This window comes from Camelus bactrianus, chromosome 2 (assembly GCF_048773025.1).
Source record: "Camelus bactrianus isolate YW-2024 breed Bactrian camel chromosome 2, ASM4877302v1, whole genome shotgun sequence".
Lineage (NCBI taxonomy): Eukaryota > Metazoa > Chordata > Mammalia > Artiodactyla > Camelidae > Camelus > Camelus bactrianus.
The window spans coordinates 29,034,288-29,057,500 of record NC_133540.1 but is presented as its reverse complement, the minus strand read 5'-3'; the positions used below and the strand labels follow the sequence as shown (position 1 = coordinate 29,057,500).

General features: G+C 32.9%; 1 protein-coding gene across 6 annotated transcripts in view; it reads right to left on the bottom strand.

Annotated features, from left to right (window-relative positions):
* Positions 1-23,213, bottom strand: part of LRBA (LPS responsive beige-like anchor protein) — a 620,528-nt gene that overhangs the window by 340,451 nt on the left and 256,864 nt on the right. For 5 of the 6 annotated variants that reach the window (XM_074377442.1, XM_074377438.1, XM_074377451.1 and 2 more), the window contains one exon: positions 794-960. In XM_074377442.1, the coding sequence (XP_074233543.1) occupies positions 794-960 (167 nt within the window). Of the gene's footprint in view, positions 1-793; positions 961-1,061; positions 1,175-23,213 lie in introns of those variants that run through there. The other variant, XM_074377464.1, reaches the window with a different exon arrangement.

Sequence of the window (23,213 nt, the reverse complement as noted above, 5' to 3'; positions counted from 1 at the left end):
ACCAGCTACCCCTATATATATAATGTACAGGTAATTTGCTATTTTCTTTCTTTGTTGTTGTCTTTAGAAAAAGTTATGCAGAAATGAGGAATTTAAAAATACCTTTCTAATGGAAAAATAAAGAATTTATTCATTAACATTACTTAAATGGGTCAAAACACAGTCCTAAGACTTAAAGCATTAAATATTCCAAAAAGACTAAATTTTATGATTTCTCTAAGTATCTTAGTCCTAGAAGGCAATTAATTATTGTTTCTAGAAATTAGCATAAAAAAACAGCATGTTCACTTTGGTGGTCTTAAAAGGAGGTAGATGTAATGAATAAAATTTTAAGGAAGGCATTTTTATCATCATAGCCCTGCAATTTGCGACAGAATTCAAGAAAACAACACATACTATTAAGTTTTCAAATGTATGCGCTAAAAACTTAAAATTGTAAAATAGGAAATAGTTTCTCAAAGTAAAATGTTGTGTTTGTAAATTCAGATATAAGTGCAGCTAGTAAAACAGTCCACATTAATTACTTCCCTTAACAGTTCACTTCAAAATGAATGAACGTATGAGCAACGATACTTTTAGAGGTAACTGAGGGAACTGAGAGATCCACAAAGGTCCCCAACTGTGCCCACACTGATTTTCTCCTTCCCCTTTACTTTAAATTCATAGTAGATGATAAAATACAAAATTAAATTACTCTGTTCTTCATCTGGCCTTGATCATATCCAAAGCCATTTATCTAAACCTAGGCCGTCTACAGAAAACCAGTAGCCAAATCCTACAGGTATCCCTTTACCTCACTGCAGAATTTCCCCAGGCTCCATGCTTGTCTGTGAGAATGTTGATAATTTTCTGGATTAGTTGAGTTGCTGTCACATGGTCTCGGTATTTAGCTGCTCTTATCAAATGATCACACATCTTCTCATCTTCTCGTTTGTCTGCAGAATACTGGGCACACAGTGACTTGGATAGGAAAAAGAAACATCTATTAATACTATAAAAATGTGGGGGAAAAGAACTTCAAAATGCATTATAAAATAATCTCTAGTATGAACTGAACCAACCAAAAATTTAAAGTGACTTTTACATCCCTCATTAACTGAACTGACAGAGTTGGAATGATCTACTGTCTCAGGAAAAACAATCCCCTAAGAATTTATTTCTCTGAAGTCATTCATAAGATACACTCAGAAGTGGTTAATATTTAAGCAGAGACCTGAATAAAGAGAAGCTAGTCATGTGAAAATGCAGGGGTCAACATTACAAGCAGCATGAAGAGCAGCAACAAAGCACTTAAGGCAAAGGGAATAAGAGGAAGAATGATATGAAATGAGTTTGGAGAGGTAGGCGAGGCTGCACCAGTTAGTATTGTGCAGTGATGGGAAAGAGTTGAGATTTTATTCTAATGCAATGGGAAACCAGTGGAAGGTTAAGCAGGGGAATGATGTGATGGATTTACATATTAAAATGATCACTATAGTGCCATTTAAAGAACAGAAGGTAAGAAGACAACAGAGTTAAGGATGGAGATCAGTTATAAGCCACCACAGAGGTCCCGAAAAGACACAGTGGTGGTTTACAATAATAAACGGAGCTAGTTCTCAACACCTTTAAAAATGACAAAAAGCTTGGTCTTTTAAACCTTAGCTATGCAAAATGGACGAACAGCACTGGAATCACCTAGGAACTTGCTAAAAATGAAGAATTATAGGTCCCACCCCATAGCTACTAAATCAAAATCTGGATTTTTAATAAGATCTCCAGGTGATTTATACATTAAAGTTTGTAAAGTACTGTCTTAGATATCATCAATTTTCAAGATTTTTTAAGATTCTTTAGCAATAATCCAATACAGTAAATCACTAGTTTCCAAGATGTTTATTTCTTTTCTTCTGGAATTCAAGATACTTAAGGTGTCGTGTTTATGGTGCTATACTTATCTATTAATTGCTCAAAATAAAAAACAAAGATTACGTAAACTTAATCCTTAATTCTAGTCACAGGGTCTACTGGGCTCCTCCCCTTAACCTCCAAATGCAAGCTCACAATACGTTCACATGTGTACACAGCCTATGATGAGTACACAACCTATGACAAGTAACAAAAATCTGACATTGGAACAAGTGTCGCTAGTTTATGTATGTGACACGCACTGTGATTGCATGCCTTTCCTATTGCACACCAATTCAGACTTTTGCCATACAGTATCCCAGAAATGGCTCAGCAACAAAAGAGGGCCTCAATGTCCTAAACCAATGAAGGTAACAGTCACACTCACAAAGACAAACTGTCTCAGAGAAGGGCACTTGGTCCAATTGCTGCATTAAGAAGAAAGGTCAGGAGTTTTGTTGGTTAGTTCCTTCCTTCCTCTTAGGGTGTAAAAGAGAAAGTACATAATTCCAGGAGTATTGAGAGCTCTTAATGCACCAAGAGAGAAACAAGCCTAAGGATGAAGCCAAAACCCAAAGGGAGCAGAGCTATAGGAATTACAGAAATAGTTTATTCCAAATGGAATCATGAACTTCTGGATCAATCAAAGACAAGCCTACCATTAGAATTTCTGTGAAATCTTCTTTTTAAGACTTTTTATGAAAACCTATAAACTCCTATTCATTCATTGAAAGCCAGTATAAATTGGGTTTTCCGTTCCTAACACCATAAGCAACCCAACTGATATGGTGTTCATGTACATACATAAGGAATCAAGTATCTCTTAGTCTGTGCAAAACACTAGGCTGCAGGGATCAAAGGTTGAATTAGCTTGATAGCCTTTGCCCTGGAGAATCCCCATTCCTTCTCGACTGTGAGGAAGGAAGTGGGAATAAAAGTACGGTTTTCCCTCGTATGAGGAGGACACCTCCATGGACACCAAAATCTGCAGATGCTTAAATCTCTTTCATAAAATGGCCACAGTACAAAGAATACAGCAGGCCCTCCAGATCAGCAGAAGGCAGCCTGTAGATACACAGAGGGCTGACTGTACTTCAAAAAAATCTCTAAATTACTTATAATATTTAATATGATGTAAATGCTACATAAATAGTTACCAGGCACACAAGCAAATTCAAGTTTTGCTTTTTGAAACATTCCAGAATTTTTTTTTCCCTAATATTTTCTATCTGCGGTTGGTTGAAACCACAGATACAGAGCTTGCAGATACAGAGGACTGACTGTTATGTCACTGACATTAAATAACTGAAGCTAAAAATAATTTTTAATAAAAAGGTATATAGAAAATAATAAGTGGTGTATATGAAAGTCTATGAAGGAAGACAGAAAATTGAACATTTTGAGAAGACAACTTATTCTTAGACAGGTGTTTAAAAAACCTTAAAGCAAAGGCAAGGCAGAAACATGGGTCAGTTTCAGAAAGGAGGATGCAGTACCATTTGACCCAAGTACTAAATACAGGTAGAAGAAGTAACAGACTGAAGAAGTTCTGGAATGCAGAGTGAGGACTCAAAAAAAAGAAAAAAACTAGAAATAATAGTATATATATATGAATAAATACAAGATTGGGAAGCAAAACAAAAACTAGAACAAAGCATCATCCTTGGTAGTTACCTCTTTTTTTTTTTTAGGCTTTTTTTTCTTTGATTGTAGTAAGAACATGAGAGATCTACTCTTTTACCAGATTCTTTTTTTTCCCCATACGTTTTGCTTTTTTGTTTGTTTTATGAGGGGGAGGCAATTAGGTTTATTTTTTTTTATATATTTGGAGGAGGTACTGGGGATTGAACCCAGGACCTCGTGCATGCTAAGCACGCGCTCTGCCACTTGAGCTATACCCTTCCTGCCCCCCGCAGTTATCTCTTATCAGTCTTGGACAACTAACTCATTTTACTTCACTAGGTCTAACTGTCCTCATCTGCAAAATGAGAGGATTTAAGAAGTGCTAAGAATTATATAATTAGAAGACTCTAGGTAACCTCTAAGGTTAGTTTTTGTACACTGGTAAAGGCAAAGTACTTCTTTTACATAAACATTGATGTGGAGAAAATAAAGCATGCTAAACACTAGATTAATTTATACGAAATGAAAGGCAAGTGCCATACGTATATTAAAAATAAAAGACTGGGCCAAACAAACAACAGATAGTTCAGTTTGTCAAAAATATGATTTGAGGAAATAAAAGAAAATGTAATTAAAAAATATTTGAAGGGAAGTAGTTTAAATGAAGATAACTACTAGGGAATTATTCCAATGTAACAAAAATGTCAACTGCTATGGATATTTTCAGAGATTGCTCCCAGAACCAGGCAGCACTCTAAAGGTTACTTCATAGCTAACCCAACCATACACTGACACCAACAGGACAAAACAGTAGATAGCTGTAGAATTTTTACACCTTCAATATTCCCTACTGTATACATAGTCTGCCTTTGTCTAAGTTCACTTGTTAAGAGGAAATTAAAATTCTTGATGATAATTAGAAAATAACTGGCGTCTATACTCCCCTGAAATATCAGATACCTCATATTAAATGTACTAAAAGTACTCAAAAAAGACTTAAATGACCTATTACTTCTGTATTTAATAAAATATTAGAATAATTTAACTTTATCAAATCATATTTTGCAAACATTTAGTAAGCCACTAAAGTTTGCTTGCAAACGCATAATTCTAAAAAGAATCCAAGGTAAGTTAAATAGCAAAATGGATTAAAGTGTTCTTTAATGGATCCTCCTTTACAATTTAAACAGCAACTTTTCATATCTGACATAAAATCTATAGATATAAATCACATTAAAGGGCTATTCTTTCCAGATTATCAATCTCTGTCTCATTGTGGAACATTAGAGTCACATCTAACCTTAAAATACAGTAAAAGGAAACCAAACAAGAATGTTTTGTAAAGATATAATGAGCATGTAACCACTCCTAAAAATATCTTTAAAATGGAATTTGAACACATTCTTATCAAAAAACAGTAACATATTCAATGTCTGACTTACCATTCAAAGTCAAGTACAGATAAGGAATATGCTTTAAGATCAAACACACGTTACTTAAGGAATATATATATATATATATATATATTTGTTTGTGTGTGCTTGCGTTTAAAGGTTGAGTGGAGGTACTCCAAGAGATGCTACCCAAATGTACCATCTATCAATAAAATCAAGGGCCAGCCCTAGTATTAACTCAATTTTACATCAACTTTCATTCAATTTTATTTTACATTAACTTTACTGTTTTCCTGTTTTCATTCAATTTTACATTACATCAACTTTCTGTTTTCCTATTTTAAGTAACTAAGTAATGTAACATCACAACAATGAGCCGCCAAAAATCTGAATCTTAAAAAGAAAAGAAATAACCATCTTGGGAACTAACAATTCAAATACATTTGATTATTGCTAAAGAAGTCTTGAGATTTATTACCATAGAATTATAGCATATAAGATAAATAAACCTAGTTCTTAAATTCACTTACTTGCAGGGCAAAAATAAAGTAATATCTAAAGAGAGAAACAATTTAGACTGGCCATTTATAACTCAAATATCTATTCTGGCTCTTTAAATGTAAATAAAGACAACACCACATTTAGTCTTTCCTTCTAGATGCTATGTCTCTACACAAGTTCATTACTAGAACTTTGCATGAAAGCTCAGAGAGGAGTAAAATTAAGCAGATTTCTCTATCATCCTCCTGTAATCACCGCAACCACCTTTGAAATGTTGGCATTTTCTCAAGGTCTTGTGCAATGTCTCTTGGCAATACGATACACACCCACATAATGTACTGTTATCAATTTAGAGCTGGCTTTCAAATTTTTCAGATCTGACCTCACATTTCCATCTGTAGGATAATCTCCAATCATTCAATAAGTATCTGAAATTTAAAGTGGACAAAACTGAAACTAACATCTTTCTCCCAAACATGCTATTACACTGAAGAGAAAGCTACTCTATTTTTGTCATCTGTGACTTCTCAATTTCCCTCACTTCATATCTCATCAATCCATTTTAGCAAAACCTCTTAATCATTCTTATCACTGCCCTAATACAGATCTTTATCAGCTCACAACTCAGCTCTTGAAATCATCTTCTAACTGCCCTTTTATGACCAGTCCCAGAATTATTTCTAAAAGAATTCACTTTGGTGTAACACAGATAGACTTATATACCCCACCCACAAAAAAGTACACAACTGTCTAAAATATTAAACAATTAGAACCAAACTTTACTAGCCAGATCTTGTGGCCTTTTATAATTCAGTAATGTGGTATACGATCTTTCAACATGCCTGTCTCTCCATCCTATGTGCCAGATACACTCAGATGATACACTAATCACCAAATAACCTCAAAACATTTTCAAAGGCCAGAAAACATATTTTTCCCATAGCTTTCATATGTGAAACAAGTGTAAAGATGTCTATTGAGAAGGTAAAATGGGAATCTGAAACACAAACCACTAGAAAAGAGGAATTCATGCAGAGAAAGAGTTAAAGAAATCTAGAGTTCCTTTTGATTCTTGAAGACATAAAGTGAAAAAAAAGTCTGAAAAGTTCCAAAGTAATTGGAAATTAAACAATACATCTCCAAATAACGTTATATATCAAAGATGAAGTCATAAGGAAAATTAGAAAATTTGTAGGAGAATTGGCTGTAACAGCATTTAAAGTAAAATTTATAGCTTTAAATTTTATTAGAAAATATTAAATGTTTAATAAAGAAATAATACAAATCTTAAATTCAGATGTCAGAAGCTAAGGAATACACAACAAATTTTGCATTAAAGGGATAGAATACTAAACATTAATATATTTTGCAGAAATAAACATGAAAAGCCTCCCTTAGAGTGCTTATAACTCTCTGCCCTTTACTGTCATTGCATTTTTTCTTGTTTTATTAAGCCTAAACATATATTTGCAACACTATCTAGCTATTCTACTCCTAGGTATTTCTCAAAATGAATGATAACATAAAATAAATTATATGAAAATGCCCACAGTGCTTTTAATCATAAAAGCCCAATACTGGAAAGGACTGAAAATCCACCTATAGATGAATGGATAAACAAAGTAATATTGCTCCACAATAAAAAGAAACAGAAGAGTAACACACACAACCATATGGATTAATATCAAAGATTTTATGCTGACCAAAAGAATACACATATTAGAGTACCTACTGTGTAATTCCACTTATATGAAATTGTATATAATGTGCAAAACCATCTATAATAAAAGAAACCAGATGAGCAGCTACCTAGGGTACATATGTGTATATGGAGAGGAACTGACCACAGTGAGTCACAAGGGAATTCTCTGAGATGACAGACATTTTCCGTATCTTGATTGTGACAGTTACACAGGTATACACACATAGGAAAACTCATCAAACTGTATACTTAAAATGAGTGTATTTTATTTCATATAAAGTATACTTCATTTAATAAAGTATACTTAAGAAGTATTTTTAAAAGTTAATAGGAAAGGCATTAACAGGAAAGAAGGTAGTTAAAATATTCATATTTTAAAAATTAGCTCCTGTATCAACAGGTAAATACCCTCTACAAATCAGAAAAATAGACAACCAATAGGACATATAACTAGGAACAAACTGGGAAAGAGACAGACAAGTACTTCACAAAAGTAAAAAAAATAGATAAAATATAATCTCTTAAATTTTTTAAATAAAAAACTAAAAAATAAATTAAAAAAAATAAATACAAAACAGAAACAGACTCATAGACATAGAATACAAACTTGTGGTTGCCAAGGGGATGGGGGGGTGGGAAGGGACAGACTGGGATTTCAAAATGTAGAATAGATAAACAAGATTATACTGTATAGCACAGGGAAATATACACAAGATCTTATGGTAGCTCACAGTGAAAAAAAAATGTGACAATGAATATGTATATGTTCATGTATAACTGAAAAATTATGCTGTACATTGGAATCTGACACAACATTGTAAAATGACTATAACTCAATAAAAAAATGTTAAAAAAAAAAAAAACAGAAGAAAAGATGGACACTTTCAATGTAAATAAAATTCAAAACAAAACACAGTGAGACACCATTACACAACTACCAGAATGCTAAAATAAAAAACACTGATCAGTTGTTGGTAAGAATACTGAGTAATGAAAACAGCTACATACTGGTGTTGGGAGTGGTACACACTTTTGCAATGAGTGTGGCAACATCTATTAAAATTGAAAACATGAACACTTCACAGTCAAGTAAGCCCACCCTACAGAAATTCATGACCACGTGCACCAAAAGACTACAAGATGTTCAAAGCAGCATTGTTCATAACAGTTAAAACTGGAAACAACATACTTGCCAATGAACAGTAGCAGAGATTAGGAGAAACTACTGTTCTACTAATGTAACAGAATATCATACAGCATTGAAAACAAAATAGGGAAATGTAACAAATCAAATGAATCTCACAAGCATAATGTTGTTGAACTTAAAAATGCCAGGCAAAACCCATTCTGATGCCATTTATATTAAGTTCAAAAACTGGTAAAGAAATTATAATGATAAAAAACCATGTTTAAGTATTGAAAGAAAAAACAGAAGAAAATAAGTCATTTCATAATATAAGATTATTTAGCTTAATGGAGCAAAAGGGGTTGTGACTGGATAGATATACAGAGGTCTTCTCACAAACACTTTCAGTATCAAGAAAAGGAGGTAAATTAATATTAAATGCACATTTTCCCTAGAGTTAAGTTTCTGTATATTTTATGAGAAACAGATTATAAAGGAAATTTTCAATAAGTCTGCATAATATTGTGAAATAAAAGTAAATTCCAGTTTTCAAGGGTAAAACTTTTAAACTAGCATGTAAGCCTCTGTCCTAATTTAGTAACATTTAATGTTAATTAAGCACTTGAAATGCATTGGTTTTATAAGTTTCGTGTTTCAAACATTTTTAAAATTAAAAAGAAACTTATACTTGCTTTTAAAATCAAATCAAAAAGTAATCTCTTAAATGAAATAAAAAGAAAGTTCTGCCTTCCACCTCCTCCCTGTTTCACTGTTCTCTACAGGGGTAGACACTGTCAATGGTAAACTATAGTTCCTATGTAAATGAAATCAAACTATACACCATTCCATGTCAGGACATATAGGTCTACCTTCATTCTTTCTCATGGCTACACACAGAGTATTGCATTTTCAGTTAACTAAACATACCTTCCAGTAAACACTTTGTATACACCTTACATCACAATTTATCTCAAAATCACTTATACTATAAATAACTTGTCTCATTGTAAACCATTTAAAAGGGAAATCACCTAAGGGACAACAAATTAAGAAGCCTTTCAATACTTCAATTTTGGAGATCTTTGCTCTTGATCTCTTAACTCAGATTTGAAGTCTAATCATAAAAAAAAAAAAAAAAAAAAAAAAAAAAGAGGTTGTCCAGAGAAATCTTACAAAGACTCCTGAAAAAGACTTAGAAAAATGAAAGCTTAAAAATCTCAGCAGCAAAAGAAAGTCAACCAATGACAATGTGTGACAGCCACCTTTAATTCTGAAGTGATTCCTCTGTCATCCAACGCCTCAAAGTATTGATTTCTCTCAGCATGAAAAAGCCTAAGCCAATGAAACAGATATAGCATCATCCCCCTGATAATAGCATTCAAGGTTAAAACAGGCAGAACACTTATCAAACTATCGCTTCCATTTCTTATTGTTTTAATGGCCTGAATACAGTGTGTTGGGCTCTTATCTCTACAACTTAAAGTCTTCAAACAGTATTTTTAAATAATTTGAAGATTAATATAAGTTCTAATTTTTTACTTTAAATTTTTGATAATGAAAAAATTATTTTAAAAGCTTTTACACATTTGTAAAGGCAAGTAAATACTAAAAAGAGCTTTTATGTATTTGTAAAGGCAAGAAAATACTAAAAACAGGGCTACAGTTTCCATTTGTATGTCAAATGCAAATAAAATGTTATTATTTCATGACTTCATTACTTATTAACAATAAAAATCACAAAATTCTTAAGTAAATACCAAAACACCTTCCAAAAACACAAGCTGATTTCTTCAACAATGCCTGCATACATCATACATCAGTTTGGTAAATAAAGTAAAATATGGTTAGTATTTGTGATCAATAAAATTAATGTAAAATTTAAATAGATGAGGTTAAACTCAAGTAATTATATTTTTAAAAATAATAATATGAGACAGAAATGTATCTTCACATAAGATTATATAATTATACACAAATGCATAGACACACAAAGAGAAGAATCAAGAAGTTTAAGCTTTACTTTTTGCTAATCTGCACAAGAGCTGGATAACTTAAGCAAATCCTATAATCTTTTAACTCAACATATCTATCTAACCATTAGGTTTACTGAAAGCATACAAAACTAGGGTCTCATACTTATACTAGGCTAATATGATTACATTTACACACTTAAACTACAAATAGGTAAGTCTTAGGCTTAAGTTTCAAATAAAAGTAGTCTAAGAACAAGCATGAAAACAAGAAAGACAAAAAGTCATTAATTCATTGTCATAAAAACCATAGTTAACATAGTTAAGAGCACAGACAACCTGAGTTTAAAATCTTGGCTCTGACACATTCATGCTCAGGCAAGGTATTTAACCTCCCTATGCCTCAGTTTCCCCATATAAAAAGGATATAATGTGATGTGCTTTTCCTAAGAATCCATTAATAACAGACGTGAAATAATCCAAATGTTGACAGGCATATACAGTAACACCGAACACTCATTGTAGACTTAGTCATGAAGTTAACAAACTACACAGCAAACAATCCCTCTCTTCCACCATCTCAACATAGTTGAGAGATGGGGGAAAATATATATATAATTACAATTTGAGGTAATTGCTAAAAACAGTATGTATGGTGTGTCTGGAAAGAGCAAGAAAGAACTATTCCAAACCAGAGATGGTTTCACAAGGGAATTAAAAGGCTAAGTAACTGTTCACCAAGAAGAACGGGTTCAGTTAAGATAGAAAAAAGAAAAAAAATCTGGCAACATAAAGGAAAGATAAGAATAAAAGAATAAGACATGTAATGACCACAGCTCTTTTAAAATATACCAATACATGCTTGTTGATATTTTCCTTGGGTGCCTAATGTGTTTGTATCTATTTCCTTCATTTAAAAAAATTAGTCCTCAAAGGTTTATATAAATCATTTAACATATATAAACAGTTGATTTGATCAACTGTTAAGATAACTAGGATATATCATAAACTTGAACCTTAAATACAGGCTTGATCTATCCACAAGGAGTATATTCAGACCTTTTCTTGGAAGAGATTTTTCAATGGCAGTAACAGATCCAGTTCTCTATCAAGAATATATTGTATATAATCAGAATATACTAAGAGGATAATGAAGAAAAAACATTTTTCAATTTGGATTTAATTTATTTAATTTAGCACTGCTCATTGGTATGAGTTCACTTTAACCTATGCTACAGTTCCTTTGCCTTTTTGTAGCTTCCCACCTTTAATGGAGTGCCCAGTAATACAGCTCTGTTTTTCAAAGCTAGAGAAGCATCACAATTTTCAAAGAGAGGCAGACATATCAGCCCAACAATGATATTTTCTTTAGGTTCACATATAAATCTAAAAAGTATGATTTTTTTTTTTGAAATACGTGCATGAAAATGTTCCATTCAAAAGTTACCCACAGAAGACTGACAGCTGAAAACGCTGTGAGCCTAGCTTTTAATCTGGTCATTATCAAGAAGCTAAAATAGAAAGTGAGACCAGTTAAAACACATCCTAGAAGAATCACTAAAAATAGTGCATTCCAGAATGAATACAGCACACTCTGGAAATACACTGAGAAATATGCTTGCAGAGTCCAGGTGGGGAAGAGATACCTGAACACATATGGTAAACTGGAGTGGGACTTGCCCTTAAGGAATCTGATGGTCCCACTGTCAATCAACCAGAGGGAGGGGGGAAAAAAAAAAAGATGAAGCTTGGACCTAGAAAGAACCAACATTCTTTTCATTCTAAGACTGGAGGCAGGCGGGCCTGGACTGTAAGAAGAAGGAATGTGGTCAAAGAAGCTCACCATGTGGGGGAAGCTGAACAAGCCCCTGCAACCTGGTAAAGGGAGTGAGACAGAGGTCAAGGAAAGTCAAGAGGAAGTCTACGCAGGCGCATGACCTATGAATTAGGAGATGCAACATTCAATAATGGGCTTTCCTTTCCTTTTCTGCATTGTGATGCCCTTCTGTTGTTAGGCTTACGAATGAGAAAAGGAAAAGTCTATGACCATGCTTTAAACAACAAGATAAAGAAAAAAACAGCAGCTTCCTGGAAAAGCCACATGTATGAGAGGAAGAGGTAGCCTGCAGGGCTGACATGGCATCAGTCTGGATCAGGGCCCTACGGCAGAGGTAAGCGTCCCGAGAGAACTGTGGGACATATAAGTGTTCCTTGGATGATGTTAAAGATTACTTAGAATAAAAAAAATTCTCTCTTTTTAACTTTAAAAGTAACAATAATAGCTGTATCATTAAACATTTACTACAGACTCACGGTAACAGGCACTTTACATTTATCAAATACCATTTACTCTTCACAAAATTACTGTAGGTAGGCACCATTATTATCTTGATTTTAACATGAGGCAATAGTGTCTTAGCTCACATAGCTAGGAAATGACAGAGCCAAGATTAATGCACTAGGTTATCTGACTGGAAAGTCAGAGCTATGCAAAACTGCACCGTAGTAATCATGTGGTCTCATTGGCTGGGTGCTCAAACTAAAGTGATCTGAGCATTTAAAAGGACTTACAATACCCCTTTACTTAATTAAGATAGTATTTCATAAGTTTCATGATTGTTTATCAACATCATTTTTATCTAAGGTAAAGAAAATAACAATGACAGAAAAGCTACAATTAAAAAATATACATGTTGTCAAGCTTACCATTTCCCTGTTCCTGCTCTATAGATGAAGAAATAAATATAAAAGAGGCTAAGAAAGATGTCCAAAACCATAATGCAAGTAAATAAACACCAAAGCTCGGATGAGAATTGCCATTCTACTGCTTTGCTATTAAGCTATGATGACTCAAGATCTATTAATCAGCTATTTCTTCAGGAAATGACAAAACTGATTACGTAAAGTGTATATCAAGAAAGAAATGTGGCCAGACAATGGGATGCATTAACCACCAATGTAGGACCATCATGGGAAACAAAATGGTATCATGCTTAGCTTCAAAAAATTATCATTAACTCTAACCCACCTCTCTCACACCCTTTTTAAGGTGAGATGTTCAAATAAGAGTAAAGAGTATAAGGGGAAAAAACAAGAAAGGTTAAAATAAAAAGAAGAGAAAGAATGAATTAGAAAAGACAAATAGGAAAGCATAAATGGGAGGTTCACTTTAAAATACTTTGCACTCTCATAATTACAAGTTTTCTTTAAAGTCTGTAAGAAAAAATACAGTATCATTATATTTCATTTGCCCTGTATTTCAACCACAAACTGAAAGACAAAATGGAGAATTCGATCAGTAATGGGAACAGAAAATAAAGAAATGGACCAGGATGAAAAAAGTTTTGTCTGTCATTCAACTAATCTCTAAATAGCTCAGACTTATTTTTCACTCTACCAATTTTATGTGCATGTAAGAAGAAATAAATAAAGTCAGCAGAGAAGAGAAAAATAAACAGGAAAAAAATATGCTTATGGTTTGGCTTCAAATGTCTTCTACAAAAGTGAATGAAAGGAAACAAAAATTACTACATAGCTGATACTCTAATAATAAAACTAATACAAGAAACATCAAGTGTTGGGGAAGATGCAGAGGAAAGGAAACCCTCATGCACTGCTGGTTGGAATATAAATTGGTGCAGCCACTATGAAAAACACATGGAGGTTCCTCAAAAAATTCAAAATAAAACTACCATATAATCCAGCAACCCACTTCTTTATATTCAAAGGAAATAAATCACTTTCTCCAAGAGATATCTGCACTTCTATATTCATTACAGCATTATTAAAAATAGCAAAAACATGGAAACATCTTAAGTATTCAATGACAGATAAATGGATAAACACAATGTGGTATACACACATAATGGAGTATTATTCAGCCTTAAAAGGGGTTGGGGGGCGGGGAGAGCTTGCGAGCTGTGATGCATGGATGAATCTAGAGGACAGTAATGCTATGTGAGATAAGCCATACACGGAAAGACAAATATTACATGATTTCACTTATATGTGGAACTCAAAAACAAAAAAGTTTAACCAATGGTAAGAGAGTAGAATGGTAGTAGCTAAAGGCTGAGGTGGGGGAAAGGGAAGATATTGATCAAAGGGTACAGAATTTAAATTCTGAGATTAGCAAATTCTGGATATCTAATGTACAGCATGGTAACAATAAGAATTATTATGTACTTGAAATTTGCTGAGAGAAGATATCAAGTGTTCATCCACAAAGATAAAAAATAGTGTGAGGTGATGGGTAAGTTAATTTGCTCAATTGTGGTAATCACCTCACAATGTACACATATATCAAAACATCATGTTATGCACGTTGAATATACAATATTCATTTGTCAATCATACTTCAATAAAGTGGGGAAGAAAGAAAAACAGTGGCAACCTAATAAGCAACACAAGGGAGCGTAATGACTGCTACTTTTCTTTACACTTCTACTAGGATGTGATCAGAACACTTTCCTACTCTAAAAGAAATGTAGGATCTCACAGTAAAAGACTAAATCCCCCAATTTTTCTTAGTCAGGTATGTAAACCTTCATTAATCCTATATTCTATCCTGTATTAGTTAACACCTTCATTCATTTAGCAATATTTTATTGATAACTTCCTTGTCCCAAGTCTATATTAGGTATTGAAATTATAATAACAATCAGATCCCATTATAAAGGAGTCAATATCTAAGGTTTGTTAACCTCAGTAGACACAAAAAAAAATATGAAACATTTTTAAATGGCTACAAATAACTCTCACAAGGTCTCCAAGAAGAATAACATAATCCAGAATTTAAAAACGTAATATCCATAACAAAGAGAAATACCAGTGGAATGTTAACCTCTATTTCCCCTACATAACTGCTATAGGAGAAGTGATATCTGCAAACCACACAGACCCTTACGAAAGACACTTTCAAGTCAGAATTTGTAAATCTTCAAAAATTACATGTACATTTCATAGTTATGTTTGCATATATTTTTCAAGGTCAGATTCTCAACAATCCACAGCCAAATAAAAATGTAAGAACTACTGACTCAAAATATATAACATTTTACATAATGTAATTGCATTTTTAGCTAAATAGGTTAAATATATATATGTGTGAAATGTATATTCATACAATTATACACAAAGTGTATATTTGTAATAAAAAGTCTGAAAAGCTATGTGCCAAACCATTATCTTGAGAGATACGATAGAAACATGTCCTCTTTTTATTTTGTACCATTCTTTATTGCTATATTTTTTCTTCCTTCCTTTTTCCCACATGTATTCTTCAAATTAATTTTTTTTAATTTAAAAAAAGCCACTGATCCAAAAAAATTTTTTTCTTAACACAGGGTTTCCCAGGATAACCTTCTAATCCCAGGATATATCTGAATTCTACGTTTAAAAGACACTTATTTTTGTTTTTATTTCCATAATAATCTAAACAAATCAATAAAAATAGATTTGAGATTATCTGAATGGTAGAGATGTAGAAGCATTTCAAATGCTCATAGTTCATACAACTATAATCAAATTAATCACAAATTAAGTTCAAGTGTCAGCATAAAAATCAATGAATTTATATTATTTATGATTGCTTAAAGTGAAAGAGTATAACTTGCAATGAGTTGATAACCATTACGCTGGATTATCATTACATTAAAATGCCATCAGTCAATCCATGAATGTCTATAATATAAAAAAAGCACACTATTGACGCTACTGCTCCACTTAAACATGACAAAATTGGATTGATTTTTCATCAAAAACAAAAAATAAAACACAACTAAATGAGTATTCACCTGCATGTGGAATCAAAAAACAAAAAATGTTGCACTCATACAAGAATGGTAAAATAACAAATATAACATTAGTGAACAGAAATGGCAGTCCACAATAAAATAATTATTATTACTCACTAATAATAATTGAATAAGCCAATTCAATTAGATAAGAAAAAGCAATTTGAAGAATAAAAGTTGGAAATAAGAAGGAAAAACTATCACTATCCAAGCACAAAATGATTATACACCTGAAAAGCCTAAGAGAATCAAATAAAAACAGTTTTTTGAATCAGACAAGCTGAATCTTACATTATTAGTAAACAATTCTGAAAAATACTGTAAGTCAATGAGGGAAGGAAGAGCATAGCCCTATTGCTATTAAAACACATTATAAAGCCTCAATAATTTTTAAAAAATTGACACCAATACATGAAATCACAGAGACTTACAGGGAAATACAGTATATTAAAAAGTAGACCTCAAAACATAGAAGCATTTAGTACAGGATAACAAGGGCATCTCAGAGCAGAGGAGGAAATTTGGACCATGTGGTAGCTGGTATAAGGAAAACTAGATCGTCATATAAAAGTTAGATTCATATGACAGTTTATCCAAAGATAAAGTACAAATAAGTGAAGTAAGAAATACTAGGAGAAACTCCTTTATAATTTATGCATTTGGAAGACCTTTCTAACTACCAACTCAAGAAATAGAAGTCATAAAAGAAAACATTCATAAATTAAACAAAAAAACACTTTGTAAAAAATTTCTGCAGGATGCCAAAAATTTGACCATATGTAAGTCAACAAACTGGCATAATTATTTATAACATATCTCAGAGAGTTAATTCCTTAATATACAGAGATCTTCTACAATCAGTAAGAAAAACATCCAGAAGAACAGGTAAAGGATATTTTCTCAAAAAGGGAAATAAAAAAGGCCCAAGGATAATTAACCTCACTCATAAAAAAGAGAAATACAAGTTAAAACTACACTGAGAAATACAAATGAAAACTACATACTACCACACATTATCTATGAGAATAACACAAGTCTAAAAGTTTGACAACACATCTATGAGGAAACACTCATACACTGCTGATGGGCATGTAAGGGATCTCCAAAAAATAAAATGAAGTTTAAAAAACAAAATATAGGACATTACAGACGTGTTAGCATTTGTATAAAGAATGGAGGATAAGAATACATATTCCTATTTGTATATGTGTACATAAACAAACCTTGACAGGATTCACAAGAAACTAACCATGGCTTCCTATAAAAGTGAGGAGGTGGGAGGCATCCTAGAAGAGATTAGAGATTTTTCACTCCATGAGTCCTCAGAATATTTAAATTTTTAATTATCAAGAGAAGACATTAAATATTTTTAAATTTTAAATGTAAAAAATATTTAATGTCTTTTATATAGAAGTTTTACATGATGCTGACATAATATAAAATTATTAAAGAATATAAAAGTAAAAAGTATCAATGAGGGGGGAGAGTACAGCTCAGTGGTACAGTGCATGCTTAGCATGCAGAAGGTCCTAGGTTCAATCCCCAGTACCTCCATTAAATAAATGAATGAATGAACAAACCAAATTACTCCTTCCTCATAAAAAACAAACAAAAAAATTTTTTTAAACCAAAAACAATAACAAAAGAAGTATCAATGAAGTACTCTTGTGAAGACCTATACTTTTGGTAAAGAACTAAGAAATGGAGATAGAAATAAACTAGAAGGAGAACCATGAGAAGTAAAAACTAGCAAGAAAAGCACCTGGCAACAAAGTCAAGCAAACAAAGAATTTCAAAAGGAAGGGTTGATCATCAATGTCAAAGATGCACAGATCAAAGAACATGAGGAATAAAAAAGAGCCTAAGGATTGTGTAATTAGACCATTAATAATAATATTCAAGAGAACATTTTTAATATTTTTGTTCCAGGATTGGAGATGAAAAGGAAAGGAGAGTAGCCAGGCTGCAAGACACAGTCACACAGTAGCACACCGAACAGTCAAAGGGAGTGAGAAAGTGAAGGCACCATTCTAGCAGAAAGTCTGGGAGAATGACAAAGCAAAGTGAAAATGGAAGCTTGAGAACTCTAACAGCATTTACACAAGGTTGCCAAGCCTCAGTATATGATAATTAGACAGATATCAATTATATCAACACTGAGAAGCCACAACATACTTCCAGAAAGGCCATTTGAGAGGAAGGGAAAAAAAATCCCAACATATTAAATAATAAACTCATACAAAATAATATGTACTTTGTTAAAGAAAACCACAGAGGGTGGTCAATGATTACAAAGATCAATGACATCAAGTAAAACTAAGAGCTCTCAATCAAAACTCCTCTTAATAGTAAGCTACCTATTTCATACTTAATGAAGGGCTGGAACTGAACATTCATGGTGTTCTGGAAACAGGTATCAAGGAAGATGTCACACGTAACATAGGCGCATCATATAAGGATTTTTTTCACATTAAGAATCCTATTAGAAAGAAAACACTAAAAGGTAATTGAATTTCCCTCAGTTATCTTCATCTCTGTCAGCTCCTGCTACAATAACTTACTCTCCAGAGCAGAGATAACTCAATTCTGTCCAGCAAGCATATGTTATGAATCTCCAAAGCAAACTTGTCTAAATCATTCTGGCCTTCTATCAAGGTTGGCTGCGGATATGAACTCTGACAGAAAGCAAACAAATTTATTTTTATCTTTTCAGTAATTCACTTCTTCATGCTTTGATGGGAGAAATCATGAGACAAATATATGGTCTGCAGTTATGTTATAAAGTCAGCTGAAATGGTTTCCATGACTTAAATAAAAAAGACTTAATCATTCTTAAACATACAAAAAAAATAGTACTGATATACAGAATTGGTAAATTACCTTAAATTTCAACTTGTATTTATAGTTATCTCTAATATTTGAAGTTCAAGTAAAAAATACTATTAATCAGATGCTACTTATAACTCACAAGTACCATTTCAACAATTTCATCCTTGAATAGCTTTTAGAAAAGCATATTTTAGAAAAAACAATACTAAAAAACTCATTTTCAAAACAAAAAAGCATCAACAAAGTAACTTATTTAAGTTCTTACAAGGAAATGCATTTCCTATCTATATTCTAAACCAGTATTTTATAATGAAAAAATGAAATGAAAAAAATGAAAGAAATGAAAAAAAAAAAACTCTAAAAATGAAGTATCAGAATAGTATCAGAAATCCTGTAAGTTTGGTTTCTTAATTTAAGTTGGAATCTACATAACACAAGATTATTCAGAATATACACTAATGCAAAATCAAATAGTGAATAAACTATTTTACCATATTATACATTTATATAAAATTACCTTATATAAAATAAAAATATATAGTATTTACACATAATATTAATATAAAAACATAAAATATAAAAATTCACTTTCCACAATTAACACCTTTGATTAAGGTTTCCCTACATCCATTTTATAGAAGGAAAACGAAGATTCAGAGAGCTTCAGTAAATTCTCCCCAATACCTTCCAACTAACAAGTTGTAGAGCACAGAATCATGATTTCTAACCCCATGTTCCTGTCATAACACTGTTAAAACAGTTTCAAATTTACGTTACCTTTAAACACCAGAGAGAAGCTCAAAGAATATGGCCAACAATGCTCCTTGTAATTTTTTAATATAAACAGTGCTAACCTGTATTTTATAGTTCAACCTCCCTACTCCTTAATTTCAAGGACAATGAGATCTTTTTGGATTGAGGAACTCAAAGCCGTAATTTGAAAGGCACCAATCACGGTAATTTGAGACACTATTACAACCTATCACTCTTGCTGGTAATAGGTAGAAAACAGTTATGCCATGGCCTTTCTCACCGAATTGAATCCTTGGTTTCTTTAGAGAACCACCATTCTCAATTTTAAGTAGAAAAAAAGAGAAAAAGAAACCAAATGGGTAGGCTTTAATCAGCATTCATTTACTGACCAATTATTCACTGAGAATCTACTATGTGTAAGGCGAAATGCCAGGCACTAGGGATATGTGATGGACAGAGTTCCTGACTTCACGCAGCACACAGAAGAGCAGGAAACAAAATAACATACAAGTACATATAATTACAAACCAGTGGTAAGTGGTAAGAGAGGTTATAGCAGGAAGATGTGATTTAAGATTTACATTGGATGGGGACTGCTGGGGCTAGAGGATGATAGCAAAGGAGGCTTTTGTGTAAAAGTGACACCTACAGGTGAATCTGCAAGAGGAGTGAAGTCAGGGTAAATGAAAGAGTATTTTAACTGAAGAATAAGGTGAAAAAGAGCACAGTACTTGATGTGAGGTGGGAATGCTAAGTAGGGGCCACATTATATATAATGGGTCTTGTGGATCATAGTCACGATAGTAGGTTTACTCTCCAGTACAAGAAAATACTGGATGGTTTTCTACATGATCAGCATAAACATTTTGAAACTAGTGTTTCAGGATGATTATGCTGGCTATTTTGTGGAAAATGAAGGGAACACCAGTGCGGGATAAAAAAAAAAAGATTTATCAACCAACTATTTACTAACAACTGTTGCCTCAAGACTGTTGCCTTCCTTTCCCTAAATACTGAACTATTATATGACAAATTTTACATACCTCCAATCAGATCCCCGCATGGAAAAACCTACTAAAAACCAAGTGAGCTAATACCTCAGAACTATAAATATCTACCTCAACCTCCTCCTCCTGAGATACTTGTAAGATTCTGTCAAGACAGCAGTCTCACTGACTGTGGTACATAATAAACTTAGCTTTGCTACATCTGATGGGTTCAGAACAGTAGCAGGCAGCAGTAGTATTGCAGCCATAAATGATAATGGATTAGTACAACCACAAAAATTAAGCAGTTTAAAACACAAAGAAAATTATTCAAAGACAAATGGAGTATTCGTAAGAATGAATATTGAATTAAAAAGCCAACAAAAGCAGATGTGCAGTATTTCACACAAAAACCACAGTAACAGACTTATTATAAAGTAGCACATCATGTTACCAAAACATAATTAGATATTTTTTTATTTGTATATCATTGACCCTTGAACAACACGAGAATTAGGGGCACCAACTCTGTGCAGCCAAAAATCCATTAATCCAAAATCCAAAAATACAGTTGTCCCTCATTACCCGCAGGGAACTGGTTCCAGGACCTGTCCTGAATACCAAAATCTGCAGATACACAGGTCCCATAGATAGTCAACCCTTCTTGTCCGTGGTTCTGCATGCATAGATTCAACCAAACTCAGATTGGTTTATTTATTGAAAAAAATAATACATAAATAAATGTAAATGCTATATTTATTGAAAAAAAATCCCCATGTAAGTGGACCCACAGTTAAAACCTGTGCTGTTCAAAGGTCAACTGTATGTACGTGAATACACACATATTTGCCAAGACATTAGTGTAATGCTACATTAATGACATTTCTAGGAAATACTGGCAAATTGTAGCTAAGAAGGTAGCTCAGGTACCACTTTCCAATGAGACCAGAGCTTAATATATTCAAAAACTAGCTAATGAAGATCTACTATTAGAACAAAATAACCAGCTAAGTGTTTTTCAACACAACTTGAACATTGCATACATTTTGCTAACATGAAAAATTTTTTTAGAATAAGTGAAATTTGAATATGATAATAACAAGGGAAAAAAATTTTTTCTGCTTCACTAATGACAAACATAACTAGCTCTGAACACTATAAAACTATGAATAATTACATTATCATCAAATATTTATCTTTTGTTTAGGAAATATTCTGATAGCCCAGGTAACAACACTTGAGAAAATATTCTGGGGTAATCAAATATTTAAGAGGTTGGGCCAGCTTCCTTCATCTAGACAGTCTTACTACCATAAAAAAGGTCACATAAACTACAGTGTAGTTAGTGATGAAATAAAAAATGAGAATTACATTAAGTTCAACATTAATTTCAAGAATTTCTTCTTTATTATGTGGTAACATAGAAGGTGACATTAAATAACTGTTACTGATTGTATGCATACATATGACAGTTCAAAGCATGTCCCTTGCAAGAATGTGTGAACCACAACTTTTAAAGATGTCAATTCAATAGTCATATGTGTCTGTTATCTTCAGTATTTTAATTACCTTAACATAACATATTGCACGTTATTCAGTGTTAGATAAGATTGAAAAGTTATTGAGCGTACAAAACTAACAAAATGGCTTTCCTGATGCTAAAGCTGTTTGCTGATTCATTCTCACTTAAAATTCTCACTTGTTTTTCCCTTTCTCTGACAAACCCCCACCTCTGCTTCACTTGCTCAACTGCTTTTGAGCTAAATAGTCCCCATCTTTCCTACTATACTCTCCATTCCCTAAACATTCTTTACCATAATAGCTTGTCCTTTAACCCAGAAGCTGTATTCCAGGAAGACGGTCATGGGCTGACAGCCTCAGTAGAATGAACAGACCCTCTGGAGCATCTCTGTGGTGCCAGGTGGGTTCAAGATCAAGGAGACTACAGCACCCCGGAAAACACCCTGACTGTCATCGCCTTTCTGTTTCATCTGATTTTTCTATAAAACCTCAGGACCCCGACCCCAAGGAGGATTCACGGTCTCTGAGGCACCAGCCTGCTGTGATGCCCCTTTCCCTGGCAAAGCAATAAAGCTGTTCTTTTCTAATTCCCAAAACCCTGCCTCTGAGTCTCAATTCAGCTATCAAGGTACAGAGGCCGGTTTTTTTCAGCAACATTATAAGCTTAGCAAAGTAGAGCTTATACAGATTTTTATGACTTATTCCATAATTTAACAGTACAGTCAGCCTTCCGTATCTATGGGTTCTGCATCCACAGATTCAACCAACTACAAGTCAAAAATATTCCAAAAGAAAATCCAGAAAGTTCCAAAAACCAAAATTTGAATTTGCTAGGTGCCAGCAACTACTTGCCTATCATTTACATTGTATTTACAACTGTTTACATAGCATTTACATTTTAGTAGGTAATTATAAGTGATCAAGAGAGTAGAATATTACTCAGCCATAAAAAATGAAAATTTGCCATTTGGAACAATGTGGATGGACTTGGAAGATATTAAGCTAAGTGAAATAAGTCAAATAGAGAAAGACAATACTATATGATATCATTTACATGTGAAATCTAAAAAATAAAACTAGTGAATATAACAAAAAAGAAACAAACTCATAGATACAGAGAATAAAC